The following is a 21,448-nucleotide window of genomic DNA, read 5'->3' as shown; positions in this document are numbered from 1 at the left end:
ATAATGCACAGCTCAAAGTCACCCATCTAGTATCATGCCCTGCCCATAGTCATCCATGTAGTATAATGCACAGCCCATAGTTATCCATGTTAGTATAATGCACAGCCCATAGTCATCCATGTAGTAGTATGGCCACTGTGTACTCACTGATTTAAAAAAATAAGAATTGGTTGCCACTGATGGCAAGTGGGCCCCCATTTGTTCAAGGCACTGACACTTGCCCAGGTGTGCTGGAGGGTGACGCTGGTCTTTATTTTCACAATGTTTGAAGTGCTTACTTTAAAATAACAAATAGGTGTGGGGTAAATTATAATTTATACTTCAATGTAAGGGTTTTATTTGTGTACAGCAAAAGTGTGCAGACTGTTCTTGAATCCATTGCAATGAAAGTTTTTAATTCATATTTAAAACTTTTTTCTTTCATAGTGAGGAAAGTCCATTGACCTAAATATTTTTCCTTTTGTACCTTTTACTACCTCTTGCTGTGGTCTGAAACATCTCTATTTCTCGCCCTAGGTCACTGCTGCAAAAAGTTGCCATTGCCTTATATAAAACTGATCTTTGCCACAAGCTTTGGCACAATAGACTAAGTAAAGCAAACATTATTTTAATATTCCCAAGAAGATAAGAAACAAGCCAACAAAGTAAGATGTGTTTTATTGCCCTACCTCGTATTACGATTCTGATTTGACCTTATTATGGTGGGACATTCTTTAAGATTTTTATTAATCCCCTTCTGGGCAGAGGAATAATAACAAAATAATGATGTAAAATGTTCATATTTAATTACTAAATTAATAAAGTTAAACAGTTTTCCATGAAAAAATGTCAAGAAATGATAATAGGAAATTAGTTAAGACTTTAAATTGATAACATGATGTAAAAACCAAACAGAAAGGACAATTCCTCAATAAACAGAGTTAATCTAAGAATGATACAAAGAAACACTGGTTTTGTGCATTCCCCATGAAATGTATAGTGCATAGTAATTCCAGTGGAGAACGTCTCAAGACAAGTAGAAATACGTTTCAATATCTGCTTTGAAAAGACGCATTTACATTGGTAAATAATACATAGAAAAAGATGAACAACTGGCTTACGTACTCCAGGGTGGTCTTAAGATTGGCAAAGGTTGACGGAGCTGTGTATTGCAAGTGAAAAATGAAGAGCGGTTAAAAGGTTATCAAAAATAAAGAAAACAAACTAGTAGGCGGCTATTGTGAATTTTCAAGAAGCCACAAACATAGCAATCAGATGAATGTAAAATATAGAGAATACAGATATTAGTACTTTAACTGGCATCACTGTGGCATGGTTGTGCCACTATTAATTGGCCGCTGTCCGATATGACGGTGTCACTTAAACCTTACAGCATTTCAACAAAGTATCAACTTATTCAGCTCATACTTTAACCTGGATCAATGTCAGCCTTCAAAACAAGGTGCAATATACTGTAAGCGAATGTTAAAATTGTGTCATTGTGGAGTCTCTCCAGCCTTCATTATTTCTTCTTAATTGGCATTATTATGATGCGGATCCAGACTGGACCTCATCCCCCACACTTTTCTCTTGGTGTGTATGGATGCACGTATGTACAAGATGTACTGCATGGTGGTATATATGTACAGCTCGCATTATTAATCATAGGTACATGTACAAGAAGCAAAACAAATGCATCGATATATTAAATAAAAACATAATCAAAGTGTATGTGGGCACTTTTGTAAAGTAATACTTAGGTCGACTCATATGGAAACAGGTTAAATAATGTATGGATTCTGCTTTTTAAAATAAAAAAAATCTCTAACATTGGGAATTGGCACAGAGTTAATATTTACAATGAACAGAGGTTTTGCAGTTTACATAACATCAATACAATGCATCATCAAAGTCTTTGCTTGAGAAGTCTTATGTCTTTCTTCCTTTCCCCCATTGTTTTATTGTTTTTGAAAGAGAACATTCAGATTATTATAAGTGGCCATGGGAAAAAAAGTTTTCTTGAAGTTCTGAGTTTTCACGCCTACGTGCAACCCACACTGGAAGAAAGAGCTCCTTGTCAAAGGCAGTCATTAAACTGGAAGCAAATTCTTGGACTTGAACCTGGCAATGGCTTGGAGCAAGCAGAACTTTACAGGTTGTCTCCAGGTTGGTACTGGGGCTCAGTGGCAGTGAAGTAGTCTTCCAGAAAACCTTGTAGATATTCAAAAGTTGGGCGCTCCTCTGGATCTTTTTTCCAGCAGTTAAGCATGAGCTCGTGCAGAGAATTGGGACAGTCCTGAGGACATGGCATCCTGTAGCCACGCTCCACTTGTTCCAAAACCTCTCGGTTATTCATACCTGGTGACGACAGTGAGGAAATAAATAGTTTTCACAACAAGATATTTGTACGTATATATTTTACTTTCTTTTCCAACAACGTAATATATTGGTATTTTCAACTTTAACTGCATTGTGGTGAAAATGAAATGGAACTACTAGATTTTAAATGGTAGTTTTCTGTTTAATAGATTTAAAGGGGTTTTCCATCACTTTTGTTAACCCCTTCAAGACCCAGCCTATTTTGATCTTAATGACCAGGCATCCTAGCGATTCTGAGAATGTTTTTTCGTGACATGTTAGAGGAAAGTTTAGGTCAATAATTTTTGCGTTTGTGGAAAAAAGCGGAAATTTGGCGAAAATATACAAAATTTCGCAATTTTCAACTTTTGAATTTTTATTCTGTTAAACCAGAGAGTTATGTGACACAAAATAGTTAATAAATAACATTGCCCATATGTCTACTTTACATCAGCACAATTTTGGAAACAAAAATTTTTTTGTTAGGAAGTTATAAGGGTTAAAAGTTGACCAGTGATTACTCATCTTTACAACAAAATTTACCATTTTTTTAAGGGACCACATCACATTTGAAGTCGCTTTGAGGGGTCTATATGGCAGAAAATATCCAAAAGTGACACAATTCTAAAAACTGCACCCCTCAAACTACTCAAAACTACATTCAAGAAGATTATTAACCCTTCAGGTGCTTCACAGGAACTAAAGCAACGTGGAAGGAAAAAATGGACATTTTAATTTTTCCAACAATAAATTTATTTTAGCATCAATTTTTTCATTTTCACATGGGTAACATGATAAAATGGATCCTACAATTTGTTGGGCAATTTCTCCTGAGTACACCGATACCTCATATGTGGTCATAAACCACTGTTTGGGCGCACGGCAGGGCCCGGGAGGGAAGGAGCGCCATTTGACTTTTTGAATGGAAAATTAGCTGCAATCGTTAGCGGACACCATGTTGCGTTTGGAGAGCCCCTGTGTGCCTAAACATTGGAGCTAACCCACAAGTGACCCCATTTTGGAAACTAGACCCCCGAAGGAACTTATCTAGATGTGAGGTGAGCATTTTGAACCCCCAAGTGCTTCACAGAAGTTTATAACGCAGAGCAGTGAAAATAAAAAATCTTTTTTTTTCCTCAAAAATGATTTTTTTAGCCCGCTATTTTTTATTTTCACAAGGCTAACAGGAGAAATTGGACCACAAAAGTTGTTGTGCAATTTGTACTGAGTACACCGATACCCCATAAGTGGGGGGAACCACTGTTTGTGTGCATGGGAGAGCTCAGAAAGGAAGGAGTGCCATTTTGGAATGCAGACTTTGATGGAATGTTCTGCAGGCGTCATGTTGCGTTTGCAGAGCCCCTGATGTGCCTAAACAGTAGAAACCCCCCCACAAGTGACCCCATTTTGGAAACTAGAACCCCCAAGGAGCTTATCTAGATGTGTAGTATGCACTTTGAACCCCCAAGTGCTTCACAGAAGTTTATAAATGCAGAGCCATGAAAATAAAAAATCACTTTTTTTCCTCAAAAATGATGTTTTAGCCCGCTATTTTTTATTTTCCCAAGGGTAACAGGATAAATTGGACACCAAAAATTGTTGTCCAGTTTGTCCTGCATACGCTGGTACCCCATATGTGGGGGGAACCACTGTTTGGGTGCACGGCAGGGCTCAGAAGGGAAGGAACGTCATTTGACTTTTTGAATGGAAAATTAGCTCCAATAGTTAGCGGACACCATGTTGTGTTTGGAGAGCCCCTGTGTGCCTAAACTTTGGAGCTCCCCCACAAATGACCCCATTTTGGAAACTAGACCCCCTAAGGAACTTATCTATATGCATAGTGAGCACTTTGAACCCCCAGATGCTTCACAGAAGTTTATAACGCAGAGCCGTGAAAATAAAAAATCATTTTTTTTCTCAAAAAATGATTTTTTAGCCCGCAATTTTTTTATTTTCACAAGGGTAGCAGGAGAAATTGGACCTCAAAAATTGTTGTCCAGTTTGTCCTGAGTACGCTGGTACCCAATATGTGGGGGTGGACCACTGTTTAGGAACATGTCGGGGCTTGGAAGGGAAGTAGTGACGTTTGGAAATGCCGACTTGATGGAATGGTCAGCGGGCATCATGCTACGCTTGCAGAGCCCCTGATGTGCCTAAACAGTGGAAACCCCCCACAAGTGACCCCATTTTGGAAACTAGACCGCCCAAGGAACTATCTAGATGTGTGGTGAACACTTTGAACCCCCAAGTGCTTCACAGAATTTTAGAACGCAGAGCCGTGAAAATAAAAAATCATTTTTTTTCCTCAAAACTGATTTTTAGCCCACAATTTTTTATTTTCACAAGGGTAACAGGAGAAATTAGACCCCCAAAGTTGTTGTGCAATTTTTCCTGAATACGATGATACACCATATGTGAGGGTAAATCACTGTTTGGGCACACGTCGGGTATCGGAATGGAGGGAGCACTGTTTGACTTTTTGAACGCAAAATTGGCTGGAATAAATGGTGGCGCCATGTCGCGTTTGGAGACCCCGTGATGTGCCTAAACCCCTCAATTCTAACTCCAACCCTAACCCCAACACACCCCTAACCCTAATCCCAACCCTAATCATAACCCTAACCACAACCCTAACCCCAACACACCCCTAACACTAACCCTAACCACAAGCCTAACCCTAATCCCAACCCACCCCTAATCTTAACCCTAATTCCAACCCTAACCCTAATCCCAACCCTAACCCTAATTCCAACCCTAACCCTAATTTCAACCCTAACCCTATTTCCAACCCTAACCCTAATTCTAACCCAAAAAGAAAAACAAAAATATTTTCTTTATTTTATTTATTTGTCCCTACCTATGGAGGTGATAAAAGGGGGGTTTATTTACTTTTTTTATTTTGATCACTGTGAGAGTTTATCACAGTGATCAAAATAAATGAATGAATCTGCGGTGTTGCAGATTCCGGTGGGCACACTGCGAATGTTCCCGCCATTTTCCAAGATGGCGGCGCCCATGATCCGGGACGGCGGGACACCGGGAGCCAGAGCGGGACTCGGAGGGTACGAGGGGGGAGGGGAGGTGATCGGATTGTGGGGGGAGCGGAGGGAGGGGGAGCAGGTCGTGATGGAGGCGGCCGATCGCTGCCATCAGTCTGTGGCGGGGGCCGATCGCTCCCACCAGCCGGTGTGTGGGGGGGTCAGATTAGTGTCTCCAGCCATGTCCGATGCTACTGCAATATCGGCCATGGCTGGATTGTAATATTTCATCAAATTTCATTGATGAAATATTACTATCGCTCTGGCTGTTTCACTTTCAACAGCCAATCAGAGCGATCATAGCCACGTGGGGCCTAAGACACCCCCCCATGGTGAAGTATAAAGGGTCCTGTGTGTGCGTGCGGGTCTGGTGACCTTCCATTGACCCCGGTCACCCGACCCGCAGGAGGGTGATTTATACCATGACGCCTACGTAGGCGTCATGGGTCGTATTGGCACAGCTTTTCATGATGCCTCCGTAGGCGTCATGGGTTGGGAAGGGCATAAAGCACAGAGACATTTGCTAGTTAATGGCAACCTATCCGCTGATTCATGTTACCCAAGCCAGCTAGCTGCTCAAATGCAAATAGGTATATTTCGCTTGATGACACCATAGACAGAGGCAAGACTAGTCTGCCTGTCTTCTCCCAGCTATAATCCAGGCGATTGACAGATCTCTCCTATGTGTGCACTTCGTGAGAGACACCGGATGCGAGGCGGGGAACAGCTAAACTAGTCTTGTCTCTAGTTATTGTCCCTGGTCAGATCTTCTAACTATGTTTTCTCAGAAACGCTGGAGTGTTTCAGACAAAAATATATCTGGCTGCAATTGTGCAGGCTCTGATTCATGCTGCCCACAGTTTCAGCAACACGAATCACATGACAGATTTGCTTTACAAAAAGTGGATTTGTAATTGTGTTGCTTCAAGTAGCATTTTTGCTTAGAATAATTTTGTCAGTTTTTTTTAGTATGCCTGTTGTCCCACTGCACGTGACCGCTGCCATCTGCTATCTAATTACATTCTATAAAATCCCCTACACAGAATTCAGTCTTGCCTTATGATTTGCCTTGTATATGGGATGTTATCACTGATGTCTTTACAACAGGTAGCAGAAAGAACAGGTAGGAAGGAGGAAGCAGGGCTGGGAGGAAAAGTAGGACTTAGAATGGAAGAGGCAGGAAGACAAGAGTGGATCACAAGCCGAGAAATCAGTGCTGCGCAGCATGGGAATGTAGGTTATGGAAGTAAAAACATCAGATAAAGGAAGATCCAGATGTAAAAAGACTGGAGTATGATGATGAGTACTGGGAGAGAAGTGAGAAGAGGGGGAAACAAGGGAAAACCTAAGGGGGCAGGGAGAAATGAGGAGTGTTTAAGTCAATCGAAATTAGGGTGCTTGAAGCAGACGTGTCAGACAAACCCTTAAATTACACACACATATGTACAGTACTGTATATATATATATATATATATATATATATATATATATATATATATATATGATATACAGGTGCATCTAACAAAATTAGAATATCATCAAATAGTTAATACAATACACAAAAAGTGAATCTGATATATTATATAGAGTCATTATACACAGAGTGATATATTTCAAGTGTTTATTTCTGTTAATGTTGATTATTATAGCTTACAGCCAATGAAAACCTAAAAGTCATTATCTCAGTAAATTGGAATAGTTTATTACACCAGCTTGAAAAATTAAAAATTAAAATCCGAAATGTTGGCCTACTGAAATGTATGCTCAGTAAATGCACTCAATACTTGGTCGGGGCTCCTTGTGAATCAATTACTGTATCAGTGTGGCGTGGCAAGGAGGCGATCAGCTGGGGCACTGCTGAGGTGTTATGGAAGCCCAGGTTGCTTTGGATACCATTTACAGTGGGGAAAAAAAGTATTTAGTCAGTCAGCAATAGTGCAAGTTCCACCACTTAAAAAGATGAGAGGAGTCTGTAATTTACGTCATAGGTAGACCTCAACTATGGGAGACAAACTGAGAAAAAAAAATCCAGAAAATCACATTGTCTGTTTTTTTTTCATTTTATTTGCATATTATGGTGGAAAATAAGTATTTCGTCAGAAACAAGCAATCAAGATTTCTGGCTCTCACAGACCTGTAACTTCTTCTTTAAGAGTCTCCTCTTTCCTCCACTCATTACCTGTAGTAATGGCACCTGTTTAAAATTTTATCAGTATAAAAAGACACCTGTGCACACCCTCAAACAGTCTGACTCCAAACTCCACTATGGTGAAGACCAAAGAGCTGTCAAAGGACACCAGAAACAAAATTGTAGCCCTGCACCAGGCTGGGAAGACTGAATCTGCAATAGCCAACCAGCTTGGAGTGAAGAAATCAACTGTGGGAGCAATAATTAGAAAATGGAAGACATACAAGACCACTGATAATCTCTCTCGATCTGGTGCTCCACGCAAAATCCCACCCCGTGGGGTCAGAATGATCACAAGAACGGTGAGCAAAAATCCCAGAACCACGCGGGGGGACCTAGTGAATGAACTGCAGAGAGCTGGGACCAATGTAACAAGGCCTACCATAAGTAACACACTACGCCACCATGGACTCAGATCCTGCAGTGCCAGACGTGTCCCACTGCTTAAGCCTGTACATGTCCGGGCCCGTCTGAAGTTTGCTAGAGAGCATTTGGATGATCCAGAGGAGTTTTGGGAGAATGTCCTATGGTCTGATGAAACCAAACTTGAACTGTTTGGTAGAAACACAACTTGTTGTGTTTGGAGGAAAAAGAATACTGAGTTGCATCCATCAAACACCATACCTACTGTAAAGCATGGTGGTGGAAACATCATGCTTTGGGGCTGTTTCTCTGCAAAGGGGCCAGGACGACTGATCCGGGTACATGAAAGAATGAATGGGGCCATGTATCGTGAGATTTTGAGTGCAAACCTCCTTCCATCAGCAAGGGCATTGAAGATGAAACGTGGCTGGGTCTTTCAACATGACAATGATCCAAAGCAGACCGCCAGGGCAACGAAGGAGTGGCTTCGTAAGAAGCATTTCAAGGACCTGGAGTGGCCTAGCCAGTCTCCAGATCTCAACCCTATAGAAAACCTTTGGAGGGAGTTGAAAGTCCGTGTTGCCAAGCGAAAAGCCAAAAACATCACTGCTCTAGAGGAGATCTGCATGGAGGAATGGGTCAACATACCAACAACAGTGTGTGGCAACCTTGTGAAGACTTACAGAAAACGTTTGACCCCTGTCATTGCCAACAAAGGATATATCACAAAGTATTGAGATGAAATTTTGTTTCTGACCAAATACTTATTTTCCACCATAATATGCAAATAAAATGAAAAAAAAAAACAGACAATGTGATTTTCTGGATTTTTTTTTCTCAGTTTGTCTCCCATAGTTGAGGTCTACCTATGATGTAAATTACAGACGCCTCTCATCTTTTTAAGTGGTGGAACTTGCACTATTGCTGACTGACTAAATACTTTTTTTCCCCACTGTATATCTTAATTCTGAGACCGAATCACTTGGGAAATAGTGGATCATAGTGGTGCTTATAAAATAATAACTCACACACTATGATCCAGTATACATCCTTATGAGGTATGATAATTTCATTTAAAATTTACCTGTCAGGAACACCGCACTGCACTTGCTCACTGTGCCAGTGCGGGTGTCCTGAGTACAAAGACAGTACTCACAGATACCTGTGGAGCAGGGCAGCAGCGGTGACGATGCGTGCTTCAGAGTATCAGGACCTGAAGCACATGACTGCTGGGGGCGTGGCCTAAGCTCCACAGATCTAGGAGCTGCAGGGAAACTCCTAGAAAGGTAACTACGGGGCAATGTTACCAAGGGGCATAGACAGAGACAGAAACCAGACGAAGCCAGGGTCAAAGCACCAGATAGCAATACAGTACCACGGGGTTTAGACAGAAAGGATAGTCAGGACGTAGCAATAGGTCAGAAAACCAGAACGGGCAATAGACGGTACAATAGGGACAAACTGTAACGGAGTAACGATAGCCAAGCCAGGAGGTCAGAACCGGAGAAGACAGTAGTACCAAAGCGAGAGACGGAGTACAGAGTGAGGGAACAGGCCGGGTCATACACGGGAATCAAACAAGCAACGCAGAATACACGCACACCAGGGGTCAGACACACCAGAACAACAGTATAGCTGACAGAGAACCCTGGTAAAGAGTGAGTATAAATACCCCTCCCAGATCCAGAAAGAGGCCACGAACACTTAACCCTGTGAGTGCAGGGCAAGAACCCTGTTCAAACCATGACAGTACCCCCCTCTTAATGGGGGGCCACTGGACCCCCAGGCTTGTCTGGGTATCTGGCGTGGAAAGCCCGCACCAGACGATCGGCATGCACCGAACTGGCCGGAACCCATGACCGATCCTCCAGAGAGTACCCCTTCCAGTGTATCAGATACTGGAGTCTCCGGCGCACCCACCGGGAGTCAACAATGCGCCCTACTTCATACTCCAGCTGCCCCTCTACCAGCACTGGCGGAGCATTTGATGAGGGATCCTCTCTCACCGTCCCCACAGGCTTTAACAGGGACCTGTGGAAGACATTAGAAATTTTAAAGGAGGTGGGCAGCTGCAGTCGGTAGGCTACTGGGTTAACAACCTCCACAACTTTGTATGGGCCAATAAACTTGGGGCCCAGCTTTATAGAAGGTATCTTACGCTTGATATTGCGGGTGGATAGCCACACCTTCTCCCCTACTGCAAATGCTGGACCTGGCCCCCTCCTCCTGTCAGCAAACCGCTTATAGTTTTCCTGGGCCTTGGAAATATTCCTCTGAACCTCCCTCCAAAGGATTCTAAGACGTTGTGTCACATCCTCAGCACCAGGACAACCTGAATCCATACGGGAAAACTCTCCAAAATGTGGGTTAAAGCCATAGTTGACCTGAAAAGGAGACTTCCCAGTAGACTGACTCACACGACCGATGAATGCAAACTCTGCCATGGGCAATACCTCACACCAGTCCTCCTGCCTGGAAGAGGCCAAGCATCTCAGAATCTGCTCCAACGATTGGTAAGTGCGCTCCGTCTGTCCATTAGACTCTGGGTGGTAGGCAGAGGAGAAGGACAACGAAATCCCCAGCTTTTTGCAAAAAGCCCTCCAGAACCTGGCTTCAAACTGTACCCCTCTGTCTGACACCACATTCATAGGCACTCCATGTAACCTAATTATATGCTGCATAAATAAGCGGGCCAGTGTTTCAGCAGATGGTAACGCGGGGAGAGGTACAAAGTGAGCTTGTTTTGAAAACCTATCCACCACCACCCATATCACCGAGTTGCCCCTGGAAGGGGGAAGATTTGTGATAAAATCCATGGACAAATGTGTCCATGGTCTATCCGGAATTGGCAAAGGCACCAATTCCCCGGCCGGACCTGAGAACTTTTAGAACGAGCGCACACCCCACATGCAGTCACAAACTTTTTAATATCTGTTACCATAGAGGGCCACCAGAAATCCCTCGCAATTGCCCCCCGGGTAGCTGCAATCCCAGGATGAACACTCAACACAGAATCATGAAATTCCTGCATAAGTCCGAGACGGAAACGTTCCGGTACAAACAATTTACCCGGGGGTTTACCACCAGGAGCCCGAGCCTGGGCCTCCAAAATCCCTCTCTGTAACTCAGATGAGATTTCGGCCACCAATACTCCTGGCTGAAGAATGGAGGAGGGAGGTTCTGGAGGGGACACCGAATCAAAGCTTCGGGATAAGGCATCAGCCTTGATGTTTTTAGATCCCGGGCGGAATGTGATGGTAAACTGAAAACGAGAAAAAAAAAGTGCCCACCGAGCCTGTCTGGGGGTCAATCTCTTGGCAGACTCGATATAGGCCAAATTTTTGTGATCAGTGATGACTGTAATGGGATGAACAGACCCCTCCAGGAAGTGCCTCCATTCTTCAAAAGCCAACTTTACCGCCAACAACTCTCTATTGCCGACATCGTAATTTCTCTCAGCAGAGGAAAATTTTTTAGAGAAGAAGGCGCAAGGCCTCAGGTTAGTAAGGGTAGGAGGGCCCTGAGACAAAACTGCCCCCACCCCCACTTCCGAGGCGTCAACCTCCACGACAAAAGGTCTTGACGGGTCGGGTTGTACCAATACAGGGGCTGAAGAAAAGCACTTTTTTAATGTCATGAAAGAGTTTTTTGCAGCTACAGACCAATTTTTTACATCAGCTCCCTTGAGAGTGAGGTCCGTTAGAGGCTTTACCACCTGCGAGAAGCCCTTAAAAAATTTCCTATAAAAGTTGGCAAAGCCCAAAAATCGTTGCAACCCTTTCAAGTCATGAGGTTGCACCCACTCCGTAACAGCCTGGACTTTCTTAGGATCCATGCAGAACCCCTCTCCTGACACAATCAACCCCAGAAAGGATACTTCTTGCATGAAAAAAGAGCATTTTTCCAGCTTGGCATACAAATGATTCTCCCTCAGTCTCATGAGAACCATCTGCAAATGGTGCAAGTGAGATTGACTGTCCACCGAGTACACCAGAATGTCATCCAAATAGATAACCACAAAACGACCGATTAAATCAGAGAAAATTACATTAATAAAATTCTGAAAAACAGCTGGAGCGTTGGTGAGACCAAAGGGCATAACCAAGTTTTCGAACAGCCCTTCAGTCGTCAGGAATGCTGTTTTCCATTCGTCCCCTTCACGGACTCTTATAAGGTTATATGCCCCACGTAAATCCAGTTTAGAGAACCACTTGGCCCCGGTGAGTTGGTTACATAAATCAGGAATTAGGGGGAGAGGGTATGTATTTTTCACAGTAATTTTGTTTAATTCCCGAAAGTCGAGGCACGGCCGCAAACCACCATCTTTTTTCTTAACAAAAAAGAAGCCCGCTGCCACAGGTGAAACAGAAGGCCTAATATGCCCTTTGCGGAGACTCTCAGTAATGTACTCCTTCATGGCTAGACGTTCGGGCCCGGACAAATTGAACAGGCGAGCCTTGGGTAACTTGGTTCCAGGGACTAGATTAATGGCACAATCAAAGGGTCTATGTGGTGGTAGCGCCTCAGCCTCACTTTCAGAAAATACGTCTTGAAAATCTTTCAGGCACTCCGGAATACCTTCCAGATCGACAGACGACACTGACACAGATTTTACTGGGGTGACAAGGGTTGTCAAGTTACAACATAGACCATTAGCCATACAACCCCACTGAATGATCTCCCCTGTGACCCAGTCAATAGTAGGATTGTGACGTTGAAGCCAAGGCATACCCAGTATCAGTCCAGCCAGCAGATTATTTATGACAAAACATCTTAATTTTTCCACGTGAGTGGAACCCACTTTCAGAGAAAAGGTATCAGTCATGAAACAAATTCCCTCCTGGGTGATAGGAGAAGAATCAATTGCCACGATTTTAACAGGATCTTTTAACCTGACTGTCCCTATCTTATGAAAAGTCACAACTTTGGCATCGATCAGATTAATAGAAGAACCACAGTCAACAAAGGCGGTAGTCCCAACCGGGCCGCCTGTAAGTTCCAGTTCCACCGGAAGCAGAATTTTAGTAAGCGAGTAAAAGGGTACCTGGGAGTCTGGGCAACCTCCTCGATTGTTACCCAGACTCAGTCGTTTTCCCGACGGCCTCACTGAAGAAGGGCAAGAAGGACAGTTCCTTCTCCAATGTCCAGCGGATCCACAGTAAAAGCACAATTGGTTGTTTCTTCGGTGTCTCCTCTCTTTTTCCTCCAATGACGTGGCACCAACCTACATGGGCTCAGGACTAGATGCAGAGTCACTCAGATTGGAGAATAAAGGGGTCTCCTGCAGCATGACCCCTCTTGCCCGCAGCCTACGGTCCATGCGGACAGCCTGGATCATAGCGTCCTCCAAAGAATCTGGTGGAGGATGAAGGGCTAGGGCATCTTTCAAACGTTCGGACAGGCCTCTACAGAACAAACCCCGGAGGGCAGCGTCATCCCAGGAGACCTCCGCTGCCCAGCGTCTGAACTCAGAGCAGAACCATTTAGCAGAGTTCCTTCCCTGTGTCACACTCATCACCATATCCTCTGCCAGACGCACTCTATCAGGCTCATCATAAATGTGCCCCAGAGCCTCAAAGAACAAATTCACAGACATGCGTTCAGGAGCAGAGGAAGAGAGAGAGAAAGCCCATGCCTGTGGAGCCCCCCGAAGTAGGGAAATGACGACCCCCACCCTCTGGAACTCATCCCCGGAAGAGCGGGGCCTCAGAGAAAAAAAAAGCTTGCATCCTTCTCTGAAAGACCTGAACTCCTTTTTATCCCCTGAGAAAAGGTCTGGCAATTTGACCGGAGATTCTGGGAATGCCAATGACACATCTCTATCCCCAGCACAAGAATCCCCTGTAGAGGCAGCCCCCTGTACCGTATCCACCAATTGTTGCTGGGTCTGGGCCATCATGCGCTGCTCCACATTAAGTTTGTGGAACATTTGGGTCAGGTGCTAGACCTGATCAGCCAAGGCTTGTATGGGATCCATGAGGATAACACACTTTTTTTTTTTTTTTTTCCCCTCAGAGGGGGAAAAAAAAAACTGAAATGGTCAGCTATAATGTCAGGAACACCGCACTGCACTTGCTCACTGTGCCAGTGCGGGTGTCCTGAGTACAAAGACAGTACTCACAGATACCTGTGGAGCAGGGCAGCAGCGGTGACGATGCGTGCTTCAGAGTATCAGGACCTGAAGCACATGACTGCTGGGGGCGTGGCCTAAGCTCCACAGATCTAGGAGCTGCAGGGAAACTCCTAGAAAGGTAACTACGGGGCAATGTTACCAAGGGGCATAGACAGAGACAGAAACCAGACGAAGCCAGGGTCAAAGCACCAGATAGCAATACAGTACCACAGGGTTTAGACAGAAAGGATAGTCAGGACGTAGCAATAGGTCAGAAAACCAGAACGGGCAATAGACGGTACAATAGGGACAAATTGTAACGGAGTAACGATAGCCAAGCCAGGAAGTCAGAACCGGAGAAGACAGTAGTACCAAAGCGAGAGACGGAGTACAGAGTGAGGGAACAGGCCGGGTCATACACGGGAATCAAACAAGCAACGCAGAATACACGCACACCAGGGGTCAGACACACCAGAACAACAGTATAGCTGACAGAGAACCCTGGTAAAGAGTGAGTATAAATACCCCTCCCAGATCCAGAAAGAGGCCACGAACACTTAACCCTGTGAGTGCAGGGCAAGAACCCTGTTCAAACCATGACATTACCATTTTAATTTATGATTTATTATAAAGGATATTTTTTATTCACAATTACCTTCACCTTTCCCCCCTTTCCCTTTTCTTAACTATCCTTTCAAGGCTGCAGTTATCCCGGTTGCTTGTGCACCTTTTTCTACCACACTTCTTTCCACTTAACATTCCAATAATATGCTTGGATACAGCCTCTGTGAACAGCCAGCTTCTTTAGCAATGGCCTTTTGTGGCTTACCCTCCTTGTGGCGTGAGTCAGTTACTGCCTTCTGGACATCTGTTAAGTCAGGAGTCTTCCCCATGATTGTGGAGCCTACTGAAACAGGCTTAGGGACCTTTCTAAACGCTTAGGAAGCCTTTACAGGTGTATTTTGTTAATTATTCTAATAAACTGAGATAATGACTTTTGGGTTTTCATTGGCTGTAAACCATAATCATCAACATTAACAGAAATTAACATTGGATATTAGGGTGACCGCAAAAAATCGATGTCGGAATTTGTCCGTCTGGACCCCACAAAACGATTCCCCTTTCCAGATATTGAGACAGCCAAAATTTGAGCTCGATCAAACGACGTTAACCCGTGCCGCTCGTCGCTCAAAGTTTGAAAAAATCCAAATTGAGGTATTTTAAGATTTAGGTATTTTGCATAGTCTGTTAGACTATAAAGAATGTGACAACAACATTGCAGAAATAGCCCTGACCAAATTTTCGAACCATTTGTGGTATTTAAATGCAGAGTTGGTGGGATTATCGTTTTTTGATCCCACCATTACAGACAATGAAAAGTTGTTAATGGCTAATAAATTGCTCAGTAGCACAGATGAACCATCAGAGCACGCTAGGGTTGTAAATCCAAAAGTTAGGAAAGAAAAATTAAAAGAGGTAGGAAGTAACCGACTTTAACGACCTTCTGACAAAAGATGAAGAACAAAAGCAATATGTCCTGCAAGTTGTAAGCAAATGCCGAGCATTATATTCTGACGTTTCAAAAACTACTTTAACAAAAGCTCTAGAATAGATTAGATAACTATGTAAAATTATCAACTCATGTAGGTTAGCGTGCTCTGATGGTTCATCTGTGCTACTGAGCAATTTATTAGCCATTAACAACTTTTCATTGTCTGTAATGGTGGGATCAAAAAACGATAATCCCACCAACTCTGCATTCAAATACCACAAATGGTTCGAAAATTTGGTCAGGGCTATTTCTGCAATGTTGTTGTCACATTCTTTATAGTCTAACAGACTATGCAAAATACCTAAATCTTAAAATACCTCAATTTGGATTTTTTCAAACTTTGAGCGACGAGCGGCACGGGTTAACGTCGTTTGATCGAGCTCAAATTTTGGCTCTCTCAATATCTGGAAAGGGGAATCGTTTTGTGAGGTCCAGACGAACAAGATTCTGACATTTTTCCCCCCCATATGAGATCCAGTCACCCTACTGGATATAGATCACTCAGTTTGTAATGACTCTATATAATATATTAGTTTAATTTTTTTTATTGAAGAACTGAAATAAATTAACTTTTTGATGATATTCTAATTTTGTGAGTGTATATATACAGTATATATACAGCTCTGGCAAAAAAAATAAGAGACCACTACACAGTTTTATAAAAATCAGCTTCTCTACATGTCTGACAGCCATTCCATTCCAGTGTCAGTTTAATTCCAACCAGAGTACACCTCATTCTATGTAATGTGCTTCTGATTAAGTGATCACATGAATCACATCTTATTTAACGAAGGAAAGTATAAAAAAAAGCTGGACAAGCTGGATGGCAAAACAAGTGCTAGTAATATCCCAAAAGAAATAGGAATGAAAAAATAACGTTTAACCATGCCAAAGGAGTTGAAAAGTCTTGAGTGAGGAAAAGAAGGGCTCAATTTTGGCTTTACTAGCAGAGGGATACAGTGAGCGTTATGTTGCCTCCATCCTTAAAATTTCTAAGACGGCAGTCCATTACAACAAGGTCAAGCAGCAGACATTGGGGACAAAAAAGCTACAGACTGGCAGAGGGCGAAAACGTCTCTCCACCGACAGGGATGACCCTCATCTTATTCGATTGTCACTAAACAACCGCAGGATGACATCAAGTGACTTACAAAAGGAATGGCAAATGGCAGCTGGGGTGAAATGCACAGCAAGAATAGTTCGTTTCAGGCTCCTATAGGCAGGACTCAAGTCATGTAAAGCTAGAAAAAAGCCTTTCATCAATGAGAAGCAAAGGAGAGCCAGGCTGAAGTTTGCCAAAGACCATAAGGATTGGAGGATTGGACCATACAGGACTGGAGTAAGGGAATCTTCACTGATGAGTCTAATTTTCAGCTTTGCCCAACACCTTGTCGTCTAATGGTTAGAGGGAGACCTGGAGAGGCGTACAAGCCACAGTGTCTTGCATCCACTGTGAAATTTGGTGGAGGATCGGTGATGATCTGGGGATGCTTCAACAAGGCTGGAATTAGGCAGGTTAATCTTTGCAAAGGACGTATGAATCAAGCCGCATACAAGGTTATCCTGGAAAAACAGTTGATTCCTTCTGCTCAGGCAATGTTCCCCAACTCTGAGGACTGTTTTTTCCAGCAGGACAATGTGCCATGCCACACAGCTAGATCAATCAATGTGTGGATAAAGGACCACCACATCAAATCCCTGTCATGGCCAGCCCAATCTCCAGACCTGAACCCCATTGAAAACCTCTGGACTGTAATCCAGAGAAAGATGGATAGTCACAAGCCATCAAACAAAGAATTTCTTAAATGTTTGTATGAGGAGTGGCATAAGGTCACCCAAAAACAGTGTAGAAAGCATGCCAAGACGCATGAAAGCTGTGATTAAAAATCATGGTTATTCCACAAAATATTGATTTCTGAACTTTACCAGAGTTAAAACATTAGTATTGTTGTTTCTAAATGATTATGAACTTGTTTTCTTAGCATTACTTGAGGTCTGCAAGCACTGCATTTTTTTGTTATTTTGACCATTTCTCAATTTCTGAAAATAAAAAGAGCAATTTACATTTTACTCAAAAATATACCTATAAAGAGAAAAATCAGACAAACAGAAAATTTTACAGCGGTCTGATAAATTTTGCCAGAGCTGTATATTTATCCCCAATCTTACCTAACCCCCAAAAAATTATATCGATTTGGTAGATTATCTTTAGGTGATTGTCACAGGTGTGGGGAACTGGGCGCGGATTTCTGGCATCTTATATGGAATTGTGCCATGATAAGGAGACATTATCTCAGATAATTGGGCTACAATAGATTGTGCTCTGTCTCTCTCACCCCTGTGCGAACTTTGTGTCCCTGGAATTGTAGATGAAGAAATATGTCCCCATTATAATAAAATATTTCTCTGTGAGGCTACATTCCTTGCCCAGGAAGACAATAGCACTGAGATGGACTGTGGGGAGATCTCTCACCATCACTGAATGGAAAAGTTAGTCAATGACATAATACCATATGAAAATATAGTATATAGAAATCAAGGGTGTCCCCAGAAATTCCATAGAATTTGGGAGAAATGGTGAGATTCCCTTCTAACACACTTACCGTATCTCCTAATGCACTGACTTACTTTTGCGTTACATACCCTGATGTGCTCCAGGTTCCTAAATATATGGGATGATATTCCTGATATAAAATGGATGAAGAAGAGTGTACTCTTTTCCTGAATTAATGCATAATTTGATCTCTGCTACATTAACCCCTTAATCCCCGGGCCATTTTCCATTTTTTGCTCCCTTTCTTCCCAGAGCCAATACTGTTTTATTTTTTGGTCAATATGGCCATGTAATGGCTTGTTTTTTGCGTGACGAGTTGTACTTTTGAACAACACCATGGGTTTTAAAAAATTGTGTACTGGAAAACAGGAATAAAAATTACAAGTGCAGAGAAATTCGAAAAAAATTGTTGCTTTGTTGTTTGTTTTTTACCATGTTCACTAAATGCTAAAACTGACATGCCACTATGATTCTCAAGGTCATCATGAGTTCACAGACACCGGATATGTGTAGGTTCTTTTTCATTCAAGTGGTGAAAAAAATCCAAAATTTGTAAAAAAAAAAAAAAAAAAAAAACATTTTCCGAGACCTAGTTGAGAGCTTATTTTTTGAGTGCCGAGCTGATGTTTTTATTGATAAAATTTTGATGTACATACAATATTTTGATCGCATGTTATTGCATTTTGTTGCAATGTTGCAGCGACCAAAAAAACGTAATTCTGGAGTTTTGAATTTGTTTTTAGCGATCGGGTTAATTTTTTTTTATATTGATAGAGCTGGCGATTCTGAACACGGAAAAACCAAATATGTTTATATTTGAATGTTTTTATTGTTTTATTTTGAATGGGGCGAAAGGGGGGTGATTTGAACGATGATCAGATCGCCTGTCTGTAGCAAAAATGCTCACTTGCTATGAGATGCGAACACGGCAATGACAACCACAAAGGCTGTTGCGGGAACATGTCAGCTGTATAGATTAGCTGTCATGTGTCCGGATAGGTGTTGGCTGATCGCCGGAACCCACACCAAACAGGGGGAGTCTGACATGTGCGTACTATTATGGCACATGTCGGAAAGGGGTTAACATAAATCCAATACTTCAGATGAGAGCAATATCCTATATATTAATGCATTTTACTGTATTGTAGTTACCTAATGTTAAATGTACAATACATTCATTGTTTTAAAATGGATATTTACAGATGTTTGAAACAGAATTCATGTATCTCATTGCTGCATGTTTGTAATGTTTATTATGAAGAATTCTTCAATAAAATACATAGCACTCGGACCGCTGTTAATCTATGGGGCAGCTCCCATCACCATTTTTATTCTCGGCCATATTATACGTGCGAGTGAAATCACAGCATGCTGCGATTTACACCGTATATCGGCTGAGACTCGCCAATGCAAGTCTACAGGTGCGAGAAAAAATCGAACACCACACGGAACATCCGTGTGACTTATGAGAAATACGCACCGGCGTCCTTTGAAAACCCGGCAATTCAAGTGCGGTGTACAGTAAAATCACACTGACAGCTTAGGAAAGAATAGATATAAATATATATATATATATATATATATACATATATATATATATATATATATATATATATATATCAGTGACACACACACACACACACACACACATAAACAGCTCTGGCAAAAGTTGAGACCATTTTCAAATTTTCAGTTTGTCTGATTTTTCTCTTTATAAGTATATTTTTGAGTAAAATGTAAATTGTTATTTTAGTCTATAAACTTCTGACAACATGTCTCCGAATTTCCAAGCAATAAATTTTGTATTTTTTTCTGACAAAGAAAAATGGTCAAAATAAAAAAAACAGTGCTTTCCGACCTCAAATAATGCAAAGAAAACAAGTTCTTAATCATTTAGAAACAACAATACAAATTTTTTTAACTCAGGAAGAGTTCTGAAACCAATATTTTGTGTAATAACCATTATTTTTAAAAACAGCTTTCATGCGTCTTGGCATGCTTTCCTCCAGTCTGTCACGCTGCTTCTGGCTCAAAAATTTTAGCAGTTCTTTATTTGATAGCTTGTGATTATCCATCATCCTCTTGATTACATTCCAAATGTTTTCAATAGGATTCAGGTCTGGAGAATGGGCTGCCCATGACAGGATTTTGATGTGGTGGTCTCTTAATTTTTTCCAGAGCTGTATATCTAATAGATACCTACCTTGTAATTTCTTCACATACTGTTCCGTCCAGATGTGTCAAGATCCCAGAATTTCAAGCAGCGGAAGTTCACCCACTGCCATATTGGGACACCCAAGTGATCGGTGTCTCAATATGGAAACTGCTGGTGGTAGAAGCCTCTTCCGCGGTACCACCAGCGCAACACCGTCGCACCACACACACGCATACTGTATACGCCGTACACACCACACAAACAAACACACACTGTATATGCCGTAAGCACCACAAACACACTGTATACGCCATAAGCAGCCTCTTGAAATATAAAGACATATATATCTATGTGTGTCACTGACATATATACATCTATTCTATGTGTATATATCTATTCTATTCTATCCTGTCACTCTGTGATTATACTGCAGATCATTTGCCGACTTTTAATCTATCAATCTAATATTTATATATAGATATATACAAGTATATATATATATATATATATATATGTTTTGAAGAATATTTTGTTTTAAAAAGGATGTGTTAATGACAGAGAACTGCTGTATGTAAAAGCTCTAGTTAAAATCGCACTGTATACGGATTGCATACGGATGTCATATGGATACTAGATGTGAGGAAATCGCATCATCGCATTGCAAACGGACAACATAGGGATCACCATACGGAGAACACTCCTACGATTCTCGGCCAAGAAAATCGGACCGATTTTTCATACGGCAAGTGTGACGCCAGCCTAAGAAAGACAAAACCTCACTTTTATATTCTTAAACAGTCAGGGCTGAGGTTTATTAACCTTTTGAGTTGATTGACAGCACTGTAATTTTTCACAAATAATCAGAAATAGAAAGTGTGCACATTATATATAAACATCAGCAAAAGTTTGGATCACCATCCTTCAAATTTGCTATCTATCTATCTATCTATCTACCTATTCACCTATCTACAGTATTATCTATCTACCATCTTTCTCACAGTGACATCACAATAAATCCAATGTCACAAGTGATGTGATGACATCATCACATTCTATATTCCATTGCTGCGGCCAAAGGGAAATCACTGCCTTAGAGACTCCCAAGGGTGAGGCAGCCTCTTTTGTTTTTCATGATAAACGAAGCACAAA

At 42.0% G+C, this 21,448-nt stretch overlaps 1 protein-coding gene across 4 annotated transcripts in view; it reads right to left on the bottom strand.

Moving 5' to 3' along the window:
* Positions 1–640: 640 nt before the first annotated feature.
* Positions 641–21,448, bottom strand: part of FYN (FYN proto-oncogene, Src family tyrosine kinase) — a 292,152-nt gene continuing 271,344 nt past the window's right edge. For all 4 annotated transcript variants that reach the window (XM_073575994.1, XM_073575992.1, XM_073575991.1 and 1 more), the window contains one exon: positions 641–2,337. In XM_073575994.1, coding sequence (XP_073432095.1) covers positions 2,129–2,337 — 209 coding nt within the window. In that variant the 3' untranslated portion in view covers positions 641–2,128. The remainder of the gene's footprint in view (positions 2,338–21,448) is intronic.

This window comes from Dendrobates tinctorius, unplaced genomic scaffold (genome assembly GCF_039654945.1).
Source record: "Dendrobates tinctorius isolate UK_male_01 unplaced genomic scaffold, ASM3965494v1 ptg000046l, whole genome shotgun sequence".
NCBI lineage: Eukaryota > Metazoa > Chordata > Amphibia > Anura > Dendrobatidae > Dendrobates > Dendrobates tinctorius.
Note: the sequence above shows the minus strand (reverse complement) of the source record. Positions and strands in the feature narration are given on the sequence as shown.